This window comes from Pituophis catenifer, unplaced genomic scaffold (genome assembly GCF_029215685.1).
Source record: "Pituophis catenifer annectens isolate HBS135680 unplaced genomic scaffold, rPitCat1.0.hap2 SCAF_3, whole genome shotgun sequence".
NCBI lineage: Eukaryota > Metazoa > Chordata > Lepidosauria > Squamata > Colubridae > Pituophis > Pituophis catenifer.
In genome coordinates, this window is record NW_027256883.1 from 54318210 (window position 1) to 54344352 (window position 26143).

At 36.9% G+C, this 26143-nt stretch overlaps 1 protein-coding gene across 1 annotated transcript; it reads right to left on the minus strand.

Annotated features, from left to right (window-relative positions):
• Positions 1-113: 113 nt before the first annotated feature.
• AFG3L2 (AFG3 like matrix AAA peptidase subunit 2) lies at positions 114-25838 on the minus strand. The gene is made up of 17 exons (XM_070940636.1): positions 25677-25838; positions 24147-24246; positions 22321-22389; positions 19398-19513; positions 18212-18364; positions 16987-17061; positions 15881-16005; positions 14206-14479; positions 13460-13597; positions 10356-10509; positions 9904-10011; positions 9502-9627; positions 8926-9036; positions 8048-8163; positions 6087-6287; positions 2969-3163; positions 114-1202 (listed from the first exon to the last, which is right to left on the minus strand). Exons 1-17 carry the CDS (start codon positions 25797-25799, stop codon positions 963-965), a joined length of 2424 nt encoding a protein of 807 aa, XP_070796737.1. The 5' UTR covers positions 25800-25838; the 3' UTR covers positions 114-962.
• Positions 25839-26143: the final 305 nt, after the last annotated feature.

The window sequence follows — 26143 nt, forward strand, 5'->3', positions numbered from 1 at the left end:
ATTTTTCATGTCAATTTACTATGGTAGATGGTACATGGTGAATTCTGATTTTTCTCATCTCACAGCCACACTTTATCAGCATGTCTATGGGACCACTAGTGTCCTTCAAAAAGTTACCATGTAATTTTTCATGTCTACATTTTTGTAGTTATTAGAAATCTAACAACTGGTTTATGATCTCATTACTGGCCCAAGGATCCAAGAGAATCTGCCTGTTTGCACAGTCCAGTGTGCTGACTTTATTTGATGTTTCTAAACTGTATTTACAAAATACATTTGTATGCTCAATATTTTACAATCTTATGTAGAAAAAAATCCACACTTTATTAAAATTGCAGTAATATAATTTAGATTTTACACTTCATTGCAGCCACAGACCCATATCTCTAATGAATAAGCTCTTTAGCAGGTTCCCAGTTTGGTCACTGATACCTGCAGGGTCTTTTTATTGGACAATAAGGTAAAGAAAATTGAAATCGGTGGTTGAAAACTATGTGCTTTAACAAAACATATTTAAGCAATGTGGGGTTCCAGGAAATACTCTATGATCAAACCCAACAATTTCAGGATATTAACAACTCACATTTGGTAGAGGCGATGAAAAGATACAAGAATTTTTCTGGTGTTCTGGGAAGTCTTACATTCCAGGGCAGTTTAAATATATCAGGTTACACAATTGTGATACAGATCTGAAAAGCTGCAATTCTAGAAAAGATTCAATGTAGACCCATTAGTTCTATGAACTATACTTTTTAAATCAGGAATTCTGGGAAACAAGCTTCCTGTGGATTCTGAATACTCTGTAGCGGGAAAAACCCACCCTTCCGGTTCATCAACCATGGCAGTCTTCCATAAAGCAGAGGATACTTGGACACCAGATTTTTGAAGTGTTTCCCCTTTACTTTTCAGCGCGCAACATAATACTGTGTCACTTTTATGTACAACACCATCATACTGCAACACTAAAAAGGCACATGTCCTCTGATCTGCCTGGCAATTCCCTCATCTGTTGCCTCTTCTTTCTCCTCACGTTCTTTGTTCCAGTCTTTAAGGCCTTCTGGAAGTGAAGTATCTTCATCTAAGCTGCCCGTGCCTTCAACAAATTCTTCATATGTAGATTTTTCAGCAAAAGGTCGGGGGCCAAGCATTTCAACCATATCACTCTTATCCAAAACCTCTTTCTCTAAGAGCCTTAAAGCCACCTGAAACAATAGGCATACATACATTACAAGGAAATTCAGCCTCTAATTTTTTCACTCCACAAACTTAATATAGTGCTTATGGATAAAAGAAATTCCAGATTTTTAAAACCATTAACCTCTGCTGAACATGTTCTGAGCATATTACAGTACTACTTATTACAAGGTCTTCCAGGTAAAAATATGCCGGATGAACTCTGCATTTCTCTATCCCTGTATTTCAAGCTTTCCAAAAAAGAAATGCATAATTTTTGTTCTGTTATGACTAAAACACCATCATTTATACTAATGAGATATCCGGAAATATCATTTCTGCTGCTCTCAAAGCTTTTGGTCAGTGATTATCGCTATTATTTTTGTATAATTGTAATTTTGAACAAATAACATGGTATGTTCAATAGATACGGATTTTTCTGATACACAGAGCTTAGTAAAACTCCTGTTCTTATACCGTGTTTCCCCGAAAATAAGACAGGGTCTTATTTTTTTTTGAACCCCGAAATAAGGGCTTGGCCTTATTTTCGGGGGGTCTTATTATTTTGGGGCACAATTTGGGGATGGCAGGTGGAGAGGGGGAGAAGCGAGGGGCAGGAAGCCCTGCCATGCCCAGCGAGAGAAGAGATGGCAAGAATCACAGCTGCTTTTGCAGCTGATTGAAGCTGCAAAAGCAGCAGGAGGCCTCACATGTCTTGCGCGCCCTTCAAGAACAGTCTTACCTCAATTGGTTGCCAAGAGCTTGGCCCCGATTGAGGCTCCCTATGGTGGAGCCCGCAGCCCGGCGCTTGAGAGGGTCTTGGGGGGAAATCCCCCTACCGTGCAGCTGGCTGGTTGAAAATCGGGCAGTCCTGGGAACCGCTCCCTGGCTGGACACGGAACTCCAGCAGGAAGGCATCTCCTTTGGGCTACTGAGCGCCCAAAACACACACACCGTTATTTCTTTGGGATCGCAGCAAGGACACCCGTCAGTATTGGAAGGCTGAAGGCTTCAGATGGAGCATTTTGGGGATGTGTGTCTGTGCTGTGATCCCAAGTAAAGAACGATTGGCAGGAAAAGGGGAAAGAGGCCGGCAGCTGGGGAGGTGCTCTGTAGATCTGGGCCGAGTTGCACAGCCCTTGCTGGCTCAGCTGATCAGCGGGCAGCAATTATGGGGCTGAACCTCCAGGAGGGTGACTGGAGAAGGGAAGGGCTGCCTCCTGTGCTGGCAACGCCCACCCCTTCATTAGGGCTTATTTTCAGGGGTGTATATGCGCACGGGCCTGGTGGCTCAGCAGACTGATAGCATTGTGATTAACACCAGCTGTCTGCAATTACTGTAAGTTCGAATCTCACGAGGCTCAAGGTTGACTCAGCCTTCCATCCTTTCTAAGGTAGGTAAATTGAGGACCCAGTTTGTGGAGGCAATAAGCTGACTTTGTATAAATATACAAAAGTATGAAGGCTATTGCTTAATGCATTGTAAGCCGCCCTGAGTCTCCAGAGAAGGGCAGTATATAAATCAAATTAAAAATAAATAAATAAAAAATCGGGCTTGACCTTATTTTTGGGACATGTCATATTTTCGGGGAAACACGGTACCTACACTCTTAAATAATAATTCTTGGTAACTGGAATTTGAAAAGAAAAAGGAATTGGAAGAAATGATTGTCCCCATTTCTTTGATCAACTAGAGGAAATCCTTATGTTCTCAGAAAATCAGGTTTGGACCCAAATCAGCAATGATCTTTTAACCTACTTAGGTAAGAATCGTAAATAGAACAAGAATGCATACCTTTTCTACCTCAGCCTTCTTTCCAGTAAGTAGAGATAGTGTCCTTTCGTAAGCTTTGTTAATAAGTATTCGCACTTCATCATCTATCAATCTTGCAGTTGCTTCACTGTAGGGTTTTTCTAACACCATGTCTCCTTGCCGGGGAAGATCGAATGAAATTTGGCCAACTTTTTCATTCATTCCAAACTGAACAATCTGAGGATAGAACAGCAGAGTAGTTAAGCGATTTTTACAACATTTAATCAAGAATCTAATATTAGTGGGTAGTTGTTTTCGGCGATAACATCTTAACTGACAAGCTGACCAACATTAATTGTTGATATGTTAATATGAAGTTGCCTTCTGAACAAGAACAGATTAAAAGTCCCAGTGAGTACCTCTGCCAGAGAATCGCTGGCCAGGAGCCAGGTTCTGACTTGAAAATCTCTCAGGAAGAAGGATTGCCCATTTGCACTCTGGAAAAGCTACTCCTCACCAAGCCACAAGAATTGAATTTCTTGATCTGTGATCCATTGAGAATTGAGCAGCTTGGGAGCAAAGGGATTTAAAATACACCCTTAAGTGCAGAATTAATGTTCATTTAATCAGCAAAAGCCTCACTTTCTTAATCACATTACACCCTAAAAGAGACATTCCAAATGGCAATAAAGATCAAAGACTCCCTGGATCAGGATTTAACATCAGACAATCAAGCAGAACAATATCCTAATCAAGGAACTACCAACTCAAACAAACAAGCAATAAACAACAGCTTCATTAAAGAAAAAACAACACCTCCACCAAGCTATTATAATACAAACCAAGAGCAAACCTCACCCTCTTCTATCACTGAAGATATTACCTAGTAGGGTAATAAAATGTCTGCAAGCAAACAACCAAGCTCAGAAAACACCAAGGATACCATAATACAATCCTGAGTTAATATAGTTACTTCTAGAGGCGAGGCTGCCTGGATGTCATGAGGGCCAACAGTTAAGTGCCATTAGACAGTAAGTCTTGCACTTGTACGGCCCCTTCTGCCAAATGCTTCTCTCCCAAGAATTGATGGATTGGGATATGACCTTTCAAAACAGTTCTTGGCCATTTGTTGAGTTACTGCATCTCCCTGGCTTCAGAGAGGAAGAGGAAAAAAGAAACAAAGACCACCATTTGCCACTTCACAGAAAAAAACAAAACAAAAACAGGCTTCCAGGGCTGATGTTCATTATTCCCACCTTGAATTGATATATGCAGTTAGCTTCATTGGCCCATCAAGTGACTAGGGCTCCTTATTCTAATTACAGCTTCTTAGTTCTGGCACACAAAAAACATTCTATGCCTGCTACATTGTACCAATTATTGTTCCTTTTATTCTTCTTTTCTTATCTTCAGTCTAAGGCAAAACCCTAAGGGAAAATAGCCCTTCTTTTTCTGTCAAAGGCATAGTTAGGCCTAAGGAGAAGTATCCTTCACTAGATGGAACAAAACCTAAGCCATATGTAAGTAATCCTTGACATATGGCTCTTATGGACCTTGCCCATTATGGTCATATGTTGGATGGTTGTAAAATGAGTCAGTCCAATTTTATGACTTTTTTGCTTCATTGTTAAGCAAACACCATGGTCATAAAATGAACACCATGGTTGCCAAGCCACTCAATGGTTCATTATAGGCATGGTTTTGCTGGTTTTTAGAAAAACTATCATAAAAGACAGACACAGCATCCGTGTGGCTGCAAATGGCCAGAGATGTAACTGTGTTGCCAAGCACACAAAATTCCATAACATGACCATGGAGGAAGTTCACCATTAGAATTTGGATCCAAGCCGTAAGTCCTCTTTTTTTGGGGTCTGTTGTAACTTTAAATGGTTGCTAACCAAACAGCTTGTAAATTGAAGACTACCTGTGTAAAGTTATGAGTGTTGCATAAAATGTGGATTTTTCTTTCTATTTCACAATATTAGTACTAATGAAGATTCCCCGGCATTATATAGCAGAAGATTCAAGATCAGTTTAAATACTGCTTCACAAACAGTATATGAATTAATGAATTTACTACCATTAGATAATATGACAGACACCAATTTAAATAGTTTGAGAAATCACTAGAGAAATTCATGGATTACATCACTATCAACAGACCTGTTAATTCTATTGTACCCACTAAAATTATCGGCAAGATACTTTATATATTAGTTGTTAGAGAGTTGGAGAGCTATTACTCTTACCCTTTGCTTCTATAATGCACTGTATGAACCATTTGTGATGTGGAATACCAGATTAGATAATCTTCACCTGATCCATAATGGCTTTTCTTATATTCCAAAGGAATGTGGTCTTTTAAATATGGATACCAGTCATTCTACTAAAATACTACTATTAATTGCAATTTAATAATTAGAATGAAACTTATACATATCTATTAAAATAAAATATTTAAGCTAATTGCATCAAATTTTGTAACAGACGTATTCAGTAGAAATTAGGGATTCCATAATTATTTAGTTATGAAGCCAATCATACAGGCAGTAGAAAGGATAATGCTGAAGTAACATCACGGAAATGTATGGAACCTGCTCAAGAATGCAATACACACACCTGTGCAGCAGTTCCCATTCATTCCTGTGTTCTCAGAGAGCTGCTTCGGAAGAGGCTCTTCCAGGATTTCACCCAATACAGCCTGTAAAGGGGATGAGGCACATGCTTAATGGCTATCCAGGAAAGTTCTGTTTAGCAATAAGACAGGCCCAATCTAAGCTGCTATGAGGAGACCCGAGCATTTCAGCATAAGTCTCTAGTTTCCCTGATTGCAGTTAATGTCAGTAGTCTAAAAGCCATTTAATTGGGAGATGCTAATCAAAATTATATAGTACTTTGAACAAGGCTAGATGATAAAATTTAAATGACCAAATCTGGTTTTTAATTTTTACATGAAGAAACAAAATTTTGGGAAGAAAGCAAACTCTTTTTCAGCCAGCAAAAGCTTTTTCAGCTTTTTCAACTTAGCAGATTTCAGATGAATCTTTGAGAGAAACTGGTATTGTCAGAAGATATTAAGAGGAAATAGCATGTACCAGCAATATTCTTGCCAAGCAAGATTTCTATAAAGGTGGTGAAAACACCAAGTAAAAATACAGACCTGAGCATATGCACTCTGAGTAACTTTCTTTAGGTCATCTTGGGCCCCTGTTGTAATTCTTGCAAAGAAGATTTGTTCTGACACACGTCCTCCCAAAGTCATACACATTCTGTCCATTAGCTGCTCTTTGGTGTACAGATACTGTTCTTTTGGCAAATACTGAGCATAGCCCAGTCCTTTACCACGAGGAATAATAGATACCTTGTGTCAGAAGAGAAATAAAAGTATTTTTATAATAAATAAACCAACAAATAAACAAGCAAGCATTAGCCTATAACAAATCCGTACTTCATATGATGGCTAGTTTAGTTAGTTTAGTTTGATTTATATACCGCCCTACTCCCGAAGGACTCAGGGCGGTGAACAGCCACAAGATAAAAACACATAAATACAACATTTAAAACAGAATAAAACCGAATTAAACAAATTGGCCGAAGACAGATTTAAAACACCCCAATAAATTAAGAACGAATTAAAATTTGCGTTTTAAAAAGGGAAAAAAATTAGGCCAGGCCAGCCTGATGGAATAAAAAGATCTTGAGAGCACGGCGGAAGGTGCGTAGATCCGGGATCCTCCGTATCTCCAGGGGGAGCTCATTCCAGATAGTAGGTGCCCCCACAGAGAAGGCTCTCCCCCTGGGGGCCGTCAGTCAACATTGTTTGGCTGATGGCACCCGGAGGAGCCCCTCTCTATGAGAGTGTACCGGCTGGTGGGAGGCTACTGGTGGCAGCAGGCGGTCCTGTAGATAACCAGGTCCTAAGCCATGGAGCGCTCTAAAGGTGGTAACCAAGACCTTGAAACGCACACGGAAGACCACCGGGAGCCAGTGCAGCTTGCGCAGGAGAGGTGTTACATGGGAACGCCATGTCGCTCCCATAACGACCTGCGCGGCCGCACTCTGCGCCAGTTGGAGCCTCCGGGTGCTCAAGGGGAGCCCCATGTAGAGAGCGTTGCAGTAGTCCAGGTAGGAAGTGACAAGGGCATGAGTGACCGTGCGTAAGGAGTCCCGATCCAGAAAGGGACACAACTGGTGAATCAGGCGGACCTGATGAAAAATCCTCCCGGTCACGGCCGTCAAATGCTCTTCTAAAGACAGCCGTGAATCCAGGAGGACGCCCAAGTTGCGAGCCCTCTCCGTGGGGGCCAGCGATTCACCCCCAATAGTCAGTGATGGCACCAACTGACTATATTAGGACATCGGAAACCACAGCCACTTGGTCTTGGATGGGTTGAGCCTGAGCCTGTTTCTCCCCATCCAGATCCGCACGGCCTCCAGGCACTGGGACATCACTTCAAGGGCATCGTTGGGGTGGTCCGGGTGGAGATGTACAGCTGAGTATCATCAGTGTACTGACGGTACTTCACCCCGAAACCACGGATGATCTTGCCCAGCGGCTTTACATAAATGTTGAACAGAAGGGTCGAGAGGACCAACCCTTGTGGCACCCCACATATGAGGCGCCTTGGGGTCGACCTCTGCCCCCCTGCCAACACAGACTGCAACCGGTCGGAGAGAAAGGAGGAGAACCATTGCAACACAGTGCCCCCCCCCTCCTAACTCTTCCAACCGGTGCAGCATGATACCATGGTCGATGGTATCAAAAGCCGCTGAGAGATCTATCTCTGCAAAGACATTTTTACATAAGAAATAATGTAAGACATGACTTTTGAATTCAAAGATGGTTAAAGTTGATTTAATAACCTTCCATTCTATATGAAATAGACAGAGGATTAATTAGAGGTCCTTGGTGCTCTCTGAGCTTGCTTGTTTTCTTGCAGGCATTTCATTACCCAAACTAGGTAACATCATCAGTGATAGATGATTAATTCAAGGAATCCTGGTTTGAAAGCCTGCATTGCAAAGTGGGATGCCAGGGAGATATATATAAGGCTCACCTATAATTTATCTCAACTGAGAAGCAATCCTTCAAAAGAACCTCTGTGGCAGATGTGAACATACCTTCAGAAGTGGATCAGCGTGTTCCAGAAACCATCCAGCAACTGCATGGCCAGCTTCATGATATGCAACTGTTTTTTTTTCTTCTGGTTGCAATACTTGTGTTTTCTTTTCCAGGCCTTTGATTGGTTAAATAAATCAATAAATCAATAAATCAGTGCATCAATTTCTGTGGAGCATATTTCTCAGCTGCTGTGCCAATGAGTGGCTAACAAGAAAACATGAAACTAGTGGATATTTTTTTTTTGTTCTCCCTCTGCATGAGTGAGGAATTACCACAAGAGAGGAAGAAGAAAAAATATGTTAAGGCAGAAACCACATTGGCTCCTACATACTATTTTCAAGTCAGAAGCAAAATATCATTGTTGCTTCATAACAGGGGTGCCAAAAATACAGAGTGTCAGCAAAAGCAAAGTTTTGTGGCCACCAAAGCCCCGAGTGGGGTTAAATAAATAAGACTGGGCTTTTTTGCAGTTTAAGGGTTTACAGATGAATGGGCAAAACAGGGGCCTTAAACCTTACAAATTCTTAAGGCACCTGTCTCATCTGTTTAAAACTCCAGCTCCCCTGCCCCTGGGTTGTAACTTTCATTGGGGGCATCTAACAAAAAAGGGGATCTTACTGCATTAGAGGAGCAAAATGCCATTTGACAATCAAAATTTTGACTGTCATGATTTTGTCATTCCTTCTAAATTTTTAATTCCCTCTTCCATCCCTGTAAATTATTCTACGGACACTGCACAGATGTTCATGGCATCAGTATGTTGCATAAAGCCTAGCACTGTCCATATATTAATGAAAGTATTTGCCAAACAAGCAACATTAGAACATGAATAAAAGAACCAACTGATAACAGCACAGATAATGTGTGAGCTCCTCACCTCCTATCACTCTTTCAATCGCTTGCTCAAAATGCTTTTGATTGATGGAATTTGCAAGATGTCTTGCAGCAATTAAGGCAGCTTCATTGCATACATTAGCTATATCTGCACCTAAAGGAAAGAAGGGATAAGAGACACATAACTCCAGGGTATTTTTTTATCATTTACCACAAGGATATTTTGAAATTTTGTATCTCAATGGCTAATGTTCCACCAAAATAAATGCTACACCTGGAAAAATCAAACTCCAAATAAATTTTGAGTCAATTAAAGATTATTTCTTCAGAATTAGGGCAAATAGCTAATATGCTGAGAAAAGAATCCATTCTGTATACCTAAATAATTGGAACCTAAATTAAAAGAAAAATTATTTGCCAAGCTCCAGAAATGTATGTTTGGTGTGCTCGAGGCTGACCTTATTTTGTTATTCACTTTTTTCCTTTGAGGTTCACTATGCCATCTTCAAAATAATCTTGGCATGTAATATCAGGAAGACTAAAAGCAAAGTCTTCAAATTCAGTATTTTTGTTATGCAGTGTATTAAGAACGCATTAGTAATTACATAGGATTACCTACCTGAAAATCCAGGGGTTAGTGATGCAAGTTTCCGTGCTAAATTATCTTTATTCAAGTTAATATCCAACTTAAGAGGTCTAAGGTGAACTTTGAAAATAGATGCTCTTCCCTTTATATCCGGTGGCCCTTGGAAAGTGTAAAAAATACTTTTAAAATGCATTTTTTACAAATATTTCAAACTTCTGTATACTTTTTATAAAAGCCAATAGTCGTCTCTAATTACTCCATTTCTCTCGCCTTCCACGTACAAAGAGTATCCAATTTGAGAATATTTTAGATAATAAGCAATGTCACATATTACGTTTGCTAAGATGCTCCAGGAAAAATAAGAATTTCATTTCATTTCCTCTCTGCGTAATATTGTTTAATATTTTTACAAGGCCAATATAGGGAACAGCTTACCAATGAAGATCTGTCTATCAAAACGACCTGGCCTCAGAAGTGCAGGATCCAGGATATCTGGCCTGTTGGTGCCTGCCAAGACGACGACGTTTGTTGCGGTGTTAAAACCTGTGAATGAATTTTTAGTAGTTACTGATTATTGCAAATATATTATTTTCCAAAATAGACCAATAAATTATGTTTTGACTCTTGATTATTCAGAAAAGCCTAATGAGGCAAAAATGCATTTAAGCTATATTAAACCGAAATTGTGGGAACTGTGCTACAACAAACATTGCTGAAAATTTTTTCCTTATTCCATAGTTCTTTACTGCATTTGTTTTCCAACTCTCAAAGTAAGTTACTTGGAAGCAATAGAATTTATTTCCATTTTATCTCTTTAAGAAAGTAGTTTTATGTTAATACCTAAGTAGTACGATGTACCAGAATTACTACAAAATTTAAATAGTTACCATCCATTTCTACTAGGAGTTGATTGAGTGTATTTTCTTGTTCACTTTGCCCTCCAAAGTTACTCCTTCCTCTCTTTCTTCCCACTGCATCTATTTCATCAATGAAGAGAATGCAAGGTGCATTTTTACGAGCCAGAACAAATAAATCACGAACCTTTGCAAGAGAATAGAAAGTATTTTCAATGATTTAGTTCCACCCCTTGTTTTTTATTCATCAGAAAGTTACAGCAAAGTCATGAAGTCAGGAATATTGTATTGTAGCCAATAAGCTAGACATAAAATGCATTTTGTGCAAATTATAAGATGTTTTAAAATGCATCAAACATACATTTTATGTTTAAACATAAAATTAAACATAAAAGTATTTTGTTGTTTGAGAGCCAAATATATAGAAGAGCTGGATCTAAAACGAATAAAGGTTGATCCAAATTCCATCTGCTAGAGCCGGATCATTTCAATTATAAGTATGCCCTGTTTATCCAGATAATATGAAAGGCTATATATCAGTGCTTACAAACAAAGAAACTTCAGCAAACATAGTAAGTACTATGTTTCCATCTTAGAAATACCAAAACAATCCATGCTCTGTTGCTAGACAATGCAATAAAATGTTACTTTAATCAGAACTGAAGGGGAAAAAAACTGCCTAGATCTCTTCAAAAAATTAGTACTAAATTGCTTCTCCCACATTTATTGATTATGCAATTCTACATTCATGATTCAGTTAGTACATTTCCAACATTGATAACCAAATAGATGAATCAACACTATCCTATATTCAGCTTATTTCACAAGAAACAGAATGTATGTACAGTATACTACTCCATTATTTAAGAAAACTATGAAAGAAGAATACATACTGTATTCAGATAGTATATCCACAACCTTACTCACTTTTATTACAGACAACTAATTGCCTATAATCTCTCCATACAGGTAAATATAATATATTTCATTGGCTATAAATAAAGAATCCAGTATAGCATATTTTGAAGTGAGATTTCAAAATGTGTACGTTAATGAAACAAAGGATTCAAAGTACAACAGTATTCACGTGACTGTTAATAAGAATGTAAAGAATAATAAATTGACATACAGTGAAAAAAACTGACAGTAAAAAGGACTACAGGTAGTCCTCAACTTATGACCGCAATTGAGCCCAACATTTCTGTTGTTAAATGAGACATTTGTTAAGTGAGTTTTGCCCCATTTTATGACCTTTCTTGCCATAATTGTTAAATGAATCACTGTTGTTGAAAGTTAGTAACTCAGTTGTTAAGTGAATTGGCTTCCCCATTGACTTTTCTTGTCAGAAGGTTGCAAAAGGACACAGCAACGGTCATAAATATGAACCAGTTGCCAAGCATCTAAGTTTGATCTTATGATCTCGGAAAGTTGTAACTATGAAAAATGGTCATAAGTCACATTTTCAGTGCCATTATAACTTTGAATGGTCACTAAACGAACTGTTTTAAGTCGAGGACTACCTGTACTAATGCAAGAATGAAGCAGGAACGGAAGGAAAATTTGATATACAGGTAGTCCTTATTTTGCAACCACAATTTGGACTGACAACTTGGTTAAGAGAAGCAGTTGCCAAGTGAAACTACAACTGTCCTTACAATCTTCAGCTTTTCTATGCTTTTCAAATCTGTGAAGGTTGGAAATGTGAGGATTGGCCATGAAGTTACTCTTTCATCACTATCATAAATGAGAAGAGTCACTAAACAGGACAGTCATTAGCCATAGAATATGAAAATGTTACACTGTGTTATGTGAAAAACTCTTAACAGATATGCTCTTATTTATTTTATTTTATTTTTACATCTGACTCCTTATTAGAAATAAAATAAAAGTAAAAAAAGGTAATAATATCTAATAAGGATATGCAAACTTGTGCATAAACTTTTTTAGTGGCATTTCAAGTCTGTTTCGTTCTGAATATGGATTGAAACATTCAGGCAGAAGGCGGTGGTGGGGAGAGATAGGGGAAAAATATCAAGGATGCTGTTGTTTTTGTCTGATACACTATGCAATATTGAGACCATGGGCAGAAGATGCTGGGAAGATGCATAGAGACAGATGGGATATATAGTGCTAGGAGCTGCTGAAGGAAGATGAGAAGAGAGCGGTCCCATGTCCTACTTACTTCACAGAATCATTCTACATTTTGTTTCAGCCAAATCACAGAACAAATGTCTGTGGATGTTGAAATAAAGTATTTTTTTTTGTTTCACACAGAACCCTAGAATCTAAATTATTTTATTCATAATTCTGTCCATATGCTGTTTTAAAAAATGCAACAAAATAGTCATGTTTATCCTACCTAAGGCTTCTGCAATACCGCATTATTAGCAGATAAAAGAACAATTGTATGCATGAAATATTGATAAATTGGAGATGTCAATGAATCACTGAAATTTCAAGACCTAATTAGTTAATACAAATTATACACCAGAAAAAATTGTTCAAGGAACCAGCAAATAATATTTTTCTTTAAAAAAAATCTTCATTGCATAGGGAATAAATTGAGAGAGTATTTTTTTTGGAAAAACCTGATTACTACCACACAGATTTTTATAATTCATCTCTGAACAGTATTATTAAAGCAAATGCTGCAGCTACCAATTTGGAGGAGTCAAGGTTTTGCTTACAAAATGTAATCTGAAATTGTTGACTGTGCTAGAATCTTAGAGGATAATTTTGTGATAGATTGTAACAGGATTTCTCTCTGTTAATCCCTACACACTGGAATATAACCTGTGTCTCCTAAATTTCATAAGGTTCCTATAGTAGTCCTCATTTAACCATTATCATATTGGTATATCAACAAGCTTGTTATAATTACTAATTAAAAGACCTAATATGATCTAATTAAAAGAAACAGACAGAAAACTGCACATCCAAAATAAGATTTCTTATAAACTGAGAGGGGTATCATTGAATGGGCTCAATTAAAAACTTTGGCACTTATAATTTGAAAAAGAACTGTAATCTGGATAATAAATAAAGTACAGAATATTATTAGGTTTTTAGGCTTTCAATGTTAACTATATCATTTTAATCAATGACACTGCAATAAAAGAGCAAAGTCATGGACTTACTCTAGCAGGACCCACACCAACAAACATCTCTAAGAATTCAGACCCATTGACTGTAATAAAAGGAACATTGGCTTCCCCGGCTGTTGCTTTTGCTAGTAGAGTTTTTCCAGTGCCTGGGGGTCCAGTCAGAATAGCACCCTAAGAAAAGATAGGGATTAAAAATTAAGCATGATTAAACACACAGACACAGAACACAGAGACACACAGAGAGAGAATCATCATCATTCATTTTTATCATAGTACTAGCAAAATTCAGCAAAAGGTTTCAATCGGAAGAAATGTGAAATATTTAAGAAGCTCAATTCAAATTATAAGATCTTATGTCAATACAGGGCACATACTTCCTACTGATGAGATGAAGCTAACATATATTAGCTTGCAAGGCAGTCTTTAGATTATAGCTCCCAACATGCACAGAGCAGTGTAAACATGTTTATTATTTTAAAAAAACTTGCAACCACCATTTGTTGAGGTTAATTTATATATAAAAGGTTTCTTTTTGTTTTGTTTTATCAAAAAGGAAGTAATAGGATTAAGTTAATTCAGCAACATCAACAGTGAGTTCTTTTCAATCCATAAATTAATAAACACATTTTTCTTATTCATGCAGATAATTAAAATAAACTAACATAAATAGAATGTAGGAAGATAATAAACTGTGACTAAGTTTGAAATTGCTATTCCATACCAAAGAAATTTCTAGATATTCTAGCTCTAAGTTAATGAACTCTCCTGAAAATTAGTACCTTTGGGATCTTTGCTCCAAGATCTTGATACTGCTTTGGGTTTTTCAGAAAGTTAACAAACTCCATTATCTCTAATTTAGCCTCCTCACAGCCAGCTACATCTTTGAACTTTACATCTATTTCATCTTTTAGGACTTTAGCAGTTGTTTCACCAACACTGAAGAGTCCACCCATTCCCCGGCCTCCTCGGCCTAATCCAGCAGCTCCTCTTCTTATTGAATATAGCAAAAAGCCAATTATAAGGACTGTTGGCAACATATTCAGCAGAAATGAACTAAAAAAAAGATAAAAAATGAAAATTGGCATGAAGCATGGCCTAGCCAAAATATTCAAGCAACTTGTCAAACTCAATGCATGGAAAGTACATTGCAATGCGTATATTTATTATGTTAGGAATCTTCTAAACTTAATAGAAAGGCTAATATTTCCATTAGCAGAATATCTTCTTTAAAATGTTTAGAAACACACCATCTATGTCCTAAGGAGAATACTGGATTTATTTTTCAGACTTTTAGCACTCCTTTAACTTATTGCAAACAGGTCTAAGTGTAAGAACTGCCACCTCGCATTCTGCTATCACTTGGTCCCAGTCTGCCATGAACTCCAGGAGACTGGATGGGGATGGGGAGTACACAGGGTAAAGAAGAGTTCACTGCATCAGCTAAAGATGTGACTTCAAGGTCAGATGGCTAAGAACGGACCGCAGCTGCATTTCAACACTCGGAGCAGCCGTTCTGAAAACATCTTTTTGGAATTTGATTGGACATTTGGGGGTCAGCATGGGATGATCCTAAGGGACAGGATTTTAGACTTGGGGATTTTGATGGGTGAATTTCAATTCTGGTTTAATGTCAGACCTGCCTCAACTTGAACCTTTAAGTAAGAATGATCCTTGACTCCATTCACTAAGAAAGGTAGTTTACTAAAGGTCAAGTGAAATACAGTAGAGCAAAGCCAGAACTGAAATGTGCGTGCCAAAATACCCAACATCCTGTCCCTTAGAATCCTCCCCATGCTGGCCCCCAAATATCCAATCAAATTCAAATTGTTTTCCAAATGATTGTTCCAAGTGTGGGTTGGAATGCAGCTGCAGTAAGTTCTCAGTCGCCTGACCTGAAGTCGCATCTCTAGCTGATACAGTGAACTCTTCGTTATCCCTGAGTACTCCCCCTTCCCATCCAATCTCCCCAAAGTGATAGCAGAGTGTGAGGTGGCAGTTCTAACACTAAGGTTAATTCTACTGAGGTAAGTGCAAACATAACTAAAGAGAACTTTGGATCCCAACCATTATTTAAAATGATGAAAAATGGAATTCAGATTAAAAACAAGGAAGCAATGGTTTATTTCATACATGTTACACACTGAAATAGCTAAAAAAAATCATTTCCCAAAATACTGAAAAAACTTAGCAGCAACTGCTCAAAAACCCGTATGTGAAGGTCATTTTTGCTTTTATCTCCGAGAAACCAACAAAGGCTTTAATGACTTAAATTATTCAAAATCTTATAAAAGCAGCTGCCCTTGCAAAAGTAAATCTTTATTTATAATTTTTTTCAAAAATTTCAGCCTTAGTCTCAATAACCCTTTAGAAGAGTTGTTTAATACTGCCTTCTAGTGATTTTTAAAGGTAAATTATAATGCAAAAATTAAAATATCTATAATTTAAAATGCTTACCCATCACTTTCTGCAGTATACAGTACTGGCAATTTGTTCTCTCCTTCTATGCCCATCTCCTGTTGGGCAGTTTCCAAGTTCCGCTCAAATGTATCCACACTCCCAATATTAAACCAAAGAAATTGCTGTAAATAGACCAAAATGGTAGCAATTTAGTTTTACTTCTTAAAGTAATTTTAGACAAATAATAACACTTAATTTCAAAGAAAAGGATTCCATTATGCATTAAGTGAATCAGAAAAAATATTTGATTGAATTGCTATTCAGCTTTTCATTCAGTTCAAATTGCCACATATAGTACTTTGTTCTATTTTTCCCCACAACAGTAACATGTTTAGTGTATATGTAACTAAGTTAGAGAATTCTGGATTCAAATACATACACTGATTTCAGAGGATTTTAAAGATTATTATACAGTTGAGACCAACAGATTTTCTTTTGGGGTTGATGAACAAGCAGTTGGAGAAAAAAATCATGGAAATAATTTGTTTTGTGCATAACTAAATTGAGACTACTGTATGCACAAAAATGAAAAGATTCGGCATTAACCCAATGGAGAAATGATTGATGAAGGTGATGGAACTTGCTGAGATGCATACATTGACTTCTTTGATGAGAGATAAGAATTATTTTAAAAAATAAAAATTATACATACATACATGTATACCATGTTTCCCCGAAAATAAGACCCTGTTTTATATTTTTTTGAACCCTGAAATAAGCGCTTGGCCTTTTTGCCATGTGCTCAAAAGCCTGATTGGGCTTATTATCAGGGAATGTCTTATTTTGGGGGAAAACAGGGTATATATCAAAAAAAGAGAGAAAAAAATGACCTTATGATTTATGGTTTTGATGATTAGAAACATATTATGACTTGAGATGATTAACAGATTAAAATTAAAAACATACATTTCTTAAAGTGCAGCAAAAAACCCCAACATTTCTGCTCTGCAAGCCATAGTTTTTGTCAACTGTATATGAAGACATAGACCTTTGCCATAATGCTACATAATGGGAGAGTCAGATGTTATTTAATTTATAGGAATGCATACAAGTATAAATGTTGCAGCCCTTGATGTTTGCAGATTACTATAAATTCAATTTACCCCATTAACAGGAGATTTCCCTGGAATAAAGACGACTCTAACAAAGCGTTTGTTCACTACTTCTAGTTTGTCCACCTATCAAAAAGAAAGGAAACATATTATTACCAGTATTCCTTGTTCATGTAATACTGTGTTTCTATTTGTATAAAGGCAGCAAAGTATTAGTACTAGATTTATTAACTTCTCCAAATTGTTCTCCTTGCTAATTAGAGGGTTTAAATCTTGAATCTGTGCTACAATCATATAAAAAAGACAAGCTAATGACCCACTCCCTGATACGATATAATCTCCAGGATATGCAATCTTTATATTCTATTTTTTCCCTCTGGAAATTCAAATCAATTTACATGGGCACATTTTTGTATTAATACAATAATAACAATAATAGAGTAGCTTGGATTGAGAGAGTGGACCCAGATCAACCAATAGGTTTCCATGGCTGAATCAAACTGGACCCCTCCAGTTCTAGTTTTAAGACTTTAACTACTATTCTACTTCAGTTTAAGGATCAATAAAACTGTTCCTTGTGTCAACTTTAGAATACTGTGAATACTATCTTCTGAAACACATGTATCTAGTTATACTAATTACAATGTTAAGTATCTGAACTCTGGCACACATTTGTTAATATACAAGTAAACAATGAGAGCACCCATAATATTTAGAAGCTAAAGTACTTTCTAGAAACTAAAGCACCTCATTAAAAAACTCACATATAAATATTAGTGTATTTGAGTCTTGTAACATGGAGAACCATCATACAGTGATTCTGGTTTCTACTGAATACAGGAAACTGCCTTATGCTAGCCAATCCATCACTCCATCAAGAACAGACAACCTATAAAGTTACAGATTTTGTGAACTTCAATTTTCAACAGATTCATGATAAATAGTAAGGAATGTCTAAATATTTTATCGTTCAGTTATGTCAGGTGAGTTACAGTTGTCCTCTTTTATGACTGGCATCAGTTCTAGGATTTTAGATAAGAGTCATTTTGTATCAGGGGGCATAAAGGATTGAGCCTTATGCATGGAAAACACTAGATCTGGTTACTATTCTTGATATTATATAGCTATTTTATTTACTTATAAAATGTTAACCCAAAACAGACTAAATGTTCTACAATTTTCTAGGCTAATCTGTGTTGAGGTGAGCTTAATCATATTGATTATAAATTATATAGCAATGCTATCTTTCATAAGATTACTTCCTATGGCTACTTACGACTCCTTTGGAAAGATAATTGTTGACAAAGTCTTTCCATGTGATTTCTCTTCCAGAATTCCTGAACATAACGTAATAGACTACCAGAGACCAGAAAAGAGAAGTTGAGATGAAATAATATCGGAACTCTTTATCATCCCAGGGAAAATCACCCTAAAAAGAAAGAAAAGGCATTACTACCTCCAGAAGACAATTATGTATGAAAAGATAACAAATTCTTATTTTATACTAACAAGCATGTAGCTTTTTAAATATCCTACCAATTACAGTATCTTTCAGTTTTATATTCTAAAAATATTTGAGTTCTGTACATTACCTGAAAATTAATTAAACGACAGGCACTATAAATTATAAATACAAGCAAAGATTATAGTTGAGAGAAAAACAGATGCTTACCACAAACACTGAGTTTAGGTTAGAGACTTATAAATTTAAAACACAGAGCGGCATAATTTGTATTGCCTTCTACACTAATAATTTGATTTAATAACATTTTCTTAAATTAACAACATTCCAAACGGAATATCATATGTTAATGTATTTATTTACTAAGTCTCCATTCCACAAGGACTTTGAGCTTATATTCCCTTCTCTCCAGATATTAGATAGCAGCTTTACACATTGCCTGTTTGGGCTAGGGTTAAGAAATAAAACAGGTATCAGTGGACTCTGTGCTAAAGAATCATCTCTTCCAGTAACTTCATACAAACGTGTATAAAAGGGATACAAGTGACGAGTCTTGCAGCACTTCATAACAGAGCAGCCCCAGGCTACTTTTCCTATCTCCACTACTACTGACTGGAACGTCTTCTTCAGAAACTATTGTAAAACAGTGCCTGTTGCTCTTAATCCTTGGGGGGGGGTAAGGGGGGGAATGGCCATCAGGCGAGTCCCACTACTGTATCCCAGTCCCACCACAGATCTTCCATATAGGCAGCCAATAAAGTTTCAGTACCATATTTAGTCTGAATCCCAACTGAAAAGTATAGTGAATGTTAGTCCACCATATTTTCAACAACTTTCCTAAAAAAGGAGATTAGATTATTGTTATTGTTGTTGGGTTGAGTATTCTTCAGGAGGGGATGTATCATCATTTCCTTCAGATAGAGCCATTGTCTCTCTCAAGAATCCATTATCTACACCTCCAACCCAACTTTCTGCTATCTCTTGGAAAAAGAATTGAAACCTTTTGTAATCTTGACCACCAGTTAGAATCTTCTTTCTTGCCACCTTTTTTGCCTCCACCACTACCTCCTCCACTGCCAGATTTGGAAGATTGCTGGGACTCAGCCTCCTTTGCATCTATAATAAACATACATATGTTTCAATGTAAATTATAAAAGATTTATTAAAATTATCAATCTGACATTCTCAGATATGGACAGTTCTGTATACACAATATTTATACAACATTAATCACTATAATAGTCGAACTAGAGCTTCAAGTAATTATACCACCATCAAAATTATATTTTGCACATCTAACCTAGAACTGTTGGGTATCAAGAAAGCATACAAATTTGATTAAGAACACTATTCCATCCAACATCTAATATTAACTGTTGTTGTCCTCTATTTCCCACCTAATTGAATACAGATATCATCATACAGGATAGTGCTATTGCAATACATGATGAGAAAGCTCCAGTCATTTTGGTGTGCCAATAATCTCAAAGCCAGACGGTCCACAACCTGAGGTCTCTGAAAACCTAGAATGTAATCTTGGAGTCTTTCAAAAGTTATCAAATGCCAAGTTTTAATGTAAGAAGGGGGGAATAATTAACTACACCATTATAGAACAATTATACTATTTTAATTAGATTTAAACATTAACAAAATTTTATTTGGGACCTATTTGACATTTTTTTGCAGAATGGTACTTCATTGAAAGAATTAGTGTAGTTGCTATAGAGAAAAGTATCTCTGGCAAGCATTGCCTTCCTTGTGTCAGGAGTCACATGGCTTCTTTCCCATAAACTACATAAAACTGCGAACATCTGATTCTGGAGTTTTTGCAATTTTACAAAGTTTGCGTCTACCCAGTCACTTCAAGATAATAACCTAAGAAAAATACTAATATTCAAATTATGTGATTATGCTACTACCATTAGAACATATAAATACTGAGGGAGACTGTTTTGTAATCAATTTACAAATAACAGATTTCAGGAAGATATCAAGAAATAAATTGATATGACTGGAATGTTTCAAAGACTGCTTGCAATTTTCCAGTACAGTATTGGATTTCAATAAGACAAGAAGCAATGGGTGGAAACTTATCATACATTTCCAGATATATTTATTAAAATATCTGTACTAATGTTATGACCCGCAAAATAGAAGGCTGAAAATTCAGTTTCATCTCCCAGGTGCTCTCTGGATCCTAAGGGAACTAAGGAAAGTTTAGCCTAACAAAGAGAAGGTTTAAGAATGACATGATAGTTGTCTTCCTATATTTGAAAGACTGTTACTGTGAAAAGATGGTTAGTTTATTCTCCAAAATAGCTGAAGGCAAGACAAGAAGCAATGGGTGGAAGCTTATCAGAGGGAGATCCAACCTGGAACTAAGAAGAAATTTCCTCACAGTGAAAACAATTAGAATAGAACAGCTTGCCTAATGGAATTTTGGGTGCTCCCTCACTGGAGGTTTTCAAGAAAGGAATGGACAACCATTTCTCCATGATGGAATAAGGACTCCTGCCTTGGGCAGTGGGTTGGACTACATGACCCCCAAGGTCCCTTCCAACCTTATGAGTCTATGATTCCCTGCATCCTGCTCCTACTTCTTGCTCTGAAGTAGCAGTTTAGGCATTCCTGCTGCAACCACTATCCTTCAGTTGTTCTATGGGCATTTTAACTGCAACTTTCACATTAGCTAAGAAAGAAAAAATCATGAAAGGGAATAGAAAGAAATTTAAAAATCATCGTAGCAGAGTCTCCAATGAATATAGTTTGAACTATCAATGAAGGCTAAACAACTAATTTTGTAACTTATGCAAAGATAAAGATTTCCTGGCATCATGCAGGACACAGATAAAAAAAAATTAGCACCAATTTCTAGCTATCTATTATCTATTTCTTTGCAAACAACTGATGGGGAAGGTGAAAATGTTTTTTGATGGATCTCTGTCCAGAAATGAGAGAGAGATAAACTGATTCTGAAGGAGATCTCTCATTCATGACAATATGACTGTTTGCAGACTAGGTTTCCAACTATATTATTTGCTGTGATTGCCCAGCTAATTCTGTTTCAGCTACTCCATCAGTAATGTCTTCAGGGATGAAAAGGTCAAAATTAGCAAGATGGCAGGTGGACTGTTACAATACAGGCTTCACTTCTTTAAGTAGGATATAATGCTGGCGGGTGTACAAAAGAAGTGGAACTTCCACCAACATTTTTCTTCTACACTCTTGCTGATTTTGACACCCTAGTCCTATGAGAACTATTGCCCTCCATGTTACCCCTTTTCTTCGCCCTCTTATTATTTATGACCACAACTGAAACCAAAATCTGAACTGAATCTGGCTTCCTGATTGACTTTGCTTGTCAGAAGATTGCAAAAGGTGATCACATGACCCTGGGACACTGCAACCGTCATAAATATGTGCCAGTTGCTAAGCATCTGAATTTTGATCACAGGACCATGGGGATGCTGCAATGGTTGTAAGTGTAAAAAACGGTCATAAGCCACTTTTTTCAGTGCTGTTGTAACTTTGAGCAGTCACTAAACAAATGATTGTAAGTCAAGGACTAACTGTAATATACACAACTATTAACAAATAATCAGCTCTTTGCTTTCGAGCAGCACCTTATAACAAATCTGACAATGAACTAGCAATTTAATATGATGAAGTCAAATCTGAAATGTGTGTAAACACAATATATTTTTTTTAAGCTAAAAGTTATTCACAGAAAGTAAAATAACACAAGTGAAGAACAGCAAAATTATCTTTAGAGGGAGACATCTGAACCAGTTTAAGCACTGAATTATACAATAAACATGCATACTAGTGCAAGTGATCATTTGAATTGATGAGTACTAAAATGGAAGTAACCAAGTTAATATTCATTCTACATACAGGCCTCTAATGTAAGAGGGTCTTGGTACCTTTGGGTTCCTCACTGGGATCTTTCGCATCATTAGGTTTCTTTCCCCCAGGAAAATATTTTTCAAATCCTATTAAAATAAAGCAGTGGAAATAAAAATCACCTTAACATTGATGCCCAAGACAGTAAAGTTTCATTATATAAATTATCAGGTGGCTTCCTGATAATTTATATAATGCAATTCAAGGTGCTGGTTATCACCTTTAAAGCCAAATAGCAAATAGCATCACTAGTGGAAGGACCAATTACCACAACCTGCTTCTGCTCATTGGGTGTAATCAAGAAGGATGGGTGTACTCTATAGATTCTGTCTACCTAACAGAGTCACTTTACAGATCCAGTAGGCACATCAATCTGATTGCAGCAGCTGTCTTCTGAAATGATACTTTTCAAAGATTTGTGTGACTCCCACCCTCATGATATTCCAGAAACTGGGGCGGGGGGAGGAGAAGGGGAGGAGAAACTCCAGTTGTTCTCCCAGGCTATGGAATAGGGTGGTAGAGGAGCGCCTTTTAATTTAGATTAATATTTTCTGGATTAAGACAGTATTTCCTTTTTTAAAAAAACATTTTTTCCTTTTATCTGTAAACTACCCAGTCAGCTAGCCTTGTCTGGGATTGATTAAATAAACAAATAAAATAAAAATCCCATTAATAAAAAAAAGTGAGACATAATTGTAACTTAGTTCTTCCATATATTTGTATTCCTAGATCCTTAATTCCATCAGGTGACTAATTCAGTTAAGCTACAGTTATTAAGCAAAGGAACTATACTTATTCAGGCTCACAAACACATTCCTTTTAATACCAAAAGAAGAGAAAAAATATTATCCTGGTGGATTCCAGTATAAAGAAGCAATGGACACGATGACTTCTGATTTGTGCTTTAGAATGATTTTTGACATTCGAAATTTGTATATATGTGCACATTTCTTATAAAAACAAAGCCACATTTAAGAGTACTGTATTTGATTCAGTTGGCATAAAGAAAAGGGACATCAAAAATCAAATATTTACCTATATTATTTATAGGAATGTTTTAAAACCTTTATAAATAATAATATAGTAGACATTTTGGCATTAAGCTAAAAATGTTACATTTCTTTTTATATCATAAAGACAACTCAATGTACTTTCTTTAGTTCCTTTTATCAATATTAAATTGGCCATTAATTGTTCAATTTCAGAAAATATGTCCATTTGTAGATATCTCCTTTGAATTTTTTAATTTTAAATTAAAAGAAAAAAGTATTTTGATTTGAAAGTACCTGGAACTAGAGAAAGTTTTCAAAAATTATGAAAATACATGAATAATTCTATTGATATCATTGAATTTTAAGATGTTGAAACTCAAATTATAGAATAGTTGAAGCATGCATATTATGAGTTTAAATCTCATTGCACATTATTAGCTTCCAATAAGTATTATCGATATTATAGGATTTCAGGAAGAGGTAGCTGCTGTATATCTTTTTAAGAAGGTATAAGGAATTTTCCAAATGGAAATGAAAATTTCATTGAATGCAATTGATTACATTTTAAACTTTGCTACTTTTTAATAAAATACACATTTTGCAGAAAATGACAATACATGAAACAATCATATTCTGAACAATCTTTTGAAATTAATGAGAGCTAGATTCCTTTTATCTCAGTGGATTTATTTAAAGTGACTGAATTTGAGTATTTTAAAAGCGTAATACAATCTGCAAATCACAGTTTCATCTCTCTCACCATTCAGAATAAGTCGTTACCTGTATACATACTTTTACATAAAGAATATAACAGTATAAGCTATATGGCATCACTATTATGTAACAATAATTACCTTTCGGAGGTTGGGAAAAGAGTTTTTGGTAAGCAGCAATTACATTTACAAGGACACTGCTTCTGTTTGTGGGAACCTGAGAGGTCACTTTATCATGAAGCTGAAAAAAATGAGAATGATCATTGTAAGAATGAAAATTTTTTCAATTTTAGGCACATTTAAAAGTAACTTAAGATGCTTACAATAAGGAATACCTGGTAAACTACATCCAATATTCTCTTAGATTTTAATTTACATAAACCTATCCAGAATTATATCTCACCGATGTCACACTTCCACTATATTGTACATTCCCTAATTTCTTCTGAATTTCTATGAGAGCCCCAGGAAAGCACTACTTGGAAATGGCTTTTAACATCCAACGATATCACACACGTACAGAAAGCACATTTGGAATTTCTTAACAGTCATATAAGAGTCTCATATCTAACAATATAGTGATCACCAAAAATGATCAGAAAGTCAATGAATGTGAGTAGGAGATGAGGCACAGATAAACCCTTTTAGCTCTTCCTTTATATCTATATAAGGCATGGAATACAGGTAGTTTTCACAATTAGAAATAAAATTGTCTGATAAAGGGAAAATAGAATGCTGTACCAAATGTATATGGAGATTCTTAGTCATCCAGGTCATGGTTGTCTCAAAGATACTTTTTCAAAAAGCAACTGGGCTACGTCTTTTTTTCCTTGAACAAAAAATATAGTCCAATTGCGTTTTGGAAAAGCATCTTTGAGACAGAATGCCGTACTGTAAAGTTCTGGCAACAAATTTAACAGAAGTCTTATTTTTCTGTTCAACGATTTGTAAGGTTCATATATTGTGCTAAGCTGGGATTGACTGAGTAACAGAACATGAAGGACTGGGTTATGCAAGCAACAAACCGACCATCTTATGGTTTAGCGTGGTAAGTGGTCCAGCCGTCCACTATACATTTTTGTGCTGGTTTTGAAAATCTGCACAAAAGAATCTGCGCTTCTTTTCTACAGCTTATAACTGAACAAAACTTCTTTAAGTTAATCTCTTTCCCAAGTAATATTTTTTTTCTACAATTACTTACCAGATAACTAAAGCATAATTAATATCTGTTAAAAAAAATCATGCGAAATAACATTCTTGCTTCCTTGTGGAAATCAGGCACTTAGCCAAGCATTTTACCAGAATCCCAGCACATGATATTATTAGAGAGCAGGGGATTCTGTTGCACTGTCATGCCTTTTAAACTTTCTGACGATGTCGAAGTTCACTCTTAAATCTGCGACAGAGGACGCCCCGTTTTAAAAGATTATAGGATATTCATTAGGATTAAGGTTGCCCTAAAGTGAGCGATCCTGACTGATCTGAACAGGCAGATCTGTTGCCGCGAGCAAAAACGCCACCGATGCAAATTTGCTTCGTCCCAGCCGCTGGCTCAGTCGATTCGGGTGATTAGGGGCTCAAAGCAGCGCTTATGGGGGGTGGGGGCAGCAGTGGAGACATAGGAAAGAAGACACCCATCTGCCCTTGCCCTGCTTATCGTATGTGACTCACCTGTCTCAAGGAGCGGGAGGGGACGGCTCGACCTCGGGACCAAAACTGCAGCTGAGCTCCGGGGACCCCAGTAGGGGTGCGCCGGCAACAACAGCGCGACAGCCAGAGGCAGCGATGAGCCATGGCCCCCCAAACAGGCCTAAAGGCCCCGCAAACACAACTCTCTCACGCCTCCTGAAGAGGCTGGACCACGCTCCTGGCGCTCCGACTGCGTCATCACGTCGACCTCCTCCTCCTCCTCCTCCTCCTCCTTTTTCCCATGCGCGCGCAGAGCCGTCTCCACGCCTGTCGTTTGCGTGCGAGCGTTCCGTTTCTTCTTGCAGCCCTGGAGCCGCGTTTCTTTTCTTTTCTTTTTTTCTTAATTGTGGAAGCGCCGCTGTTCCCCAAGGCGGTTTTCGAGCAACAGCGCTTTTCCAGAAGGATCTTTACACACATGAAAAAGATCAGCTAAAGTACCCCCAAAAATC

What these genes read in the sequence shown, in the direction of transcription:
- AFG3L2 (XM_070940636.1), bottom strand. Translation starts at nt 25,799, where the DNA reads ATGGCTCATCGCTGCCTCTGGCTGTCGCGCTGTTGTTGCCGGCGCACC. An exon ending in ATTATCTTTCCAAAGGAGTC is followed by an intron (nt 17,062 to 18,211) that starts GTAAGTAGCCAT and finishes TCTTTTTGATAG; the next exon opens with GTGGACAAACTAGAAGTAGT. An exon ending in TTGGAGCAAAGATCCCAAAG is followed by an intron (nt 13,598 to 14,205) that starts GTACTAATTTTC and finishes ATCTTTTCTTAG; the next exon opens with GGTGCTATTCTGACTGGACC.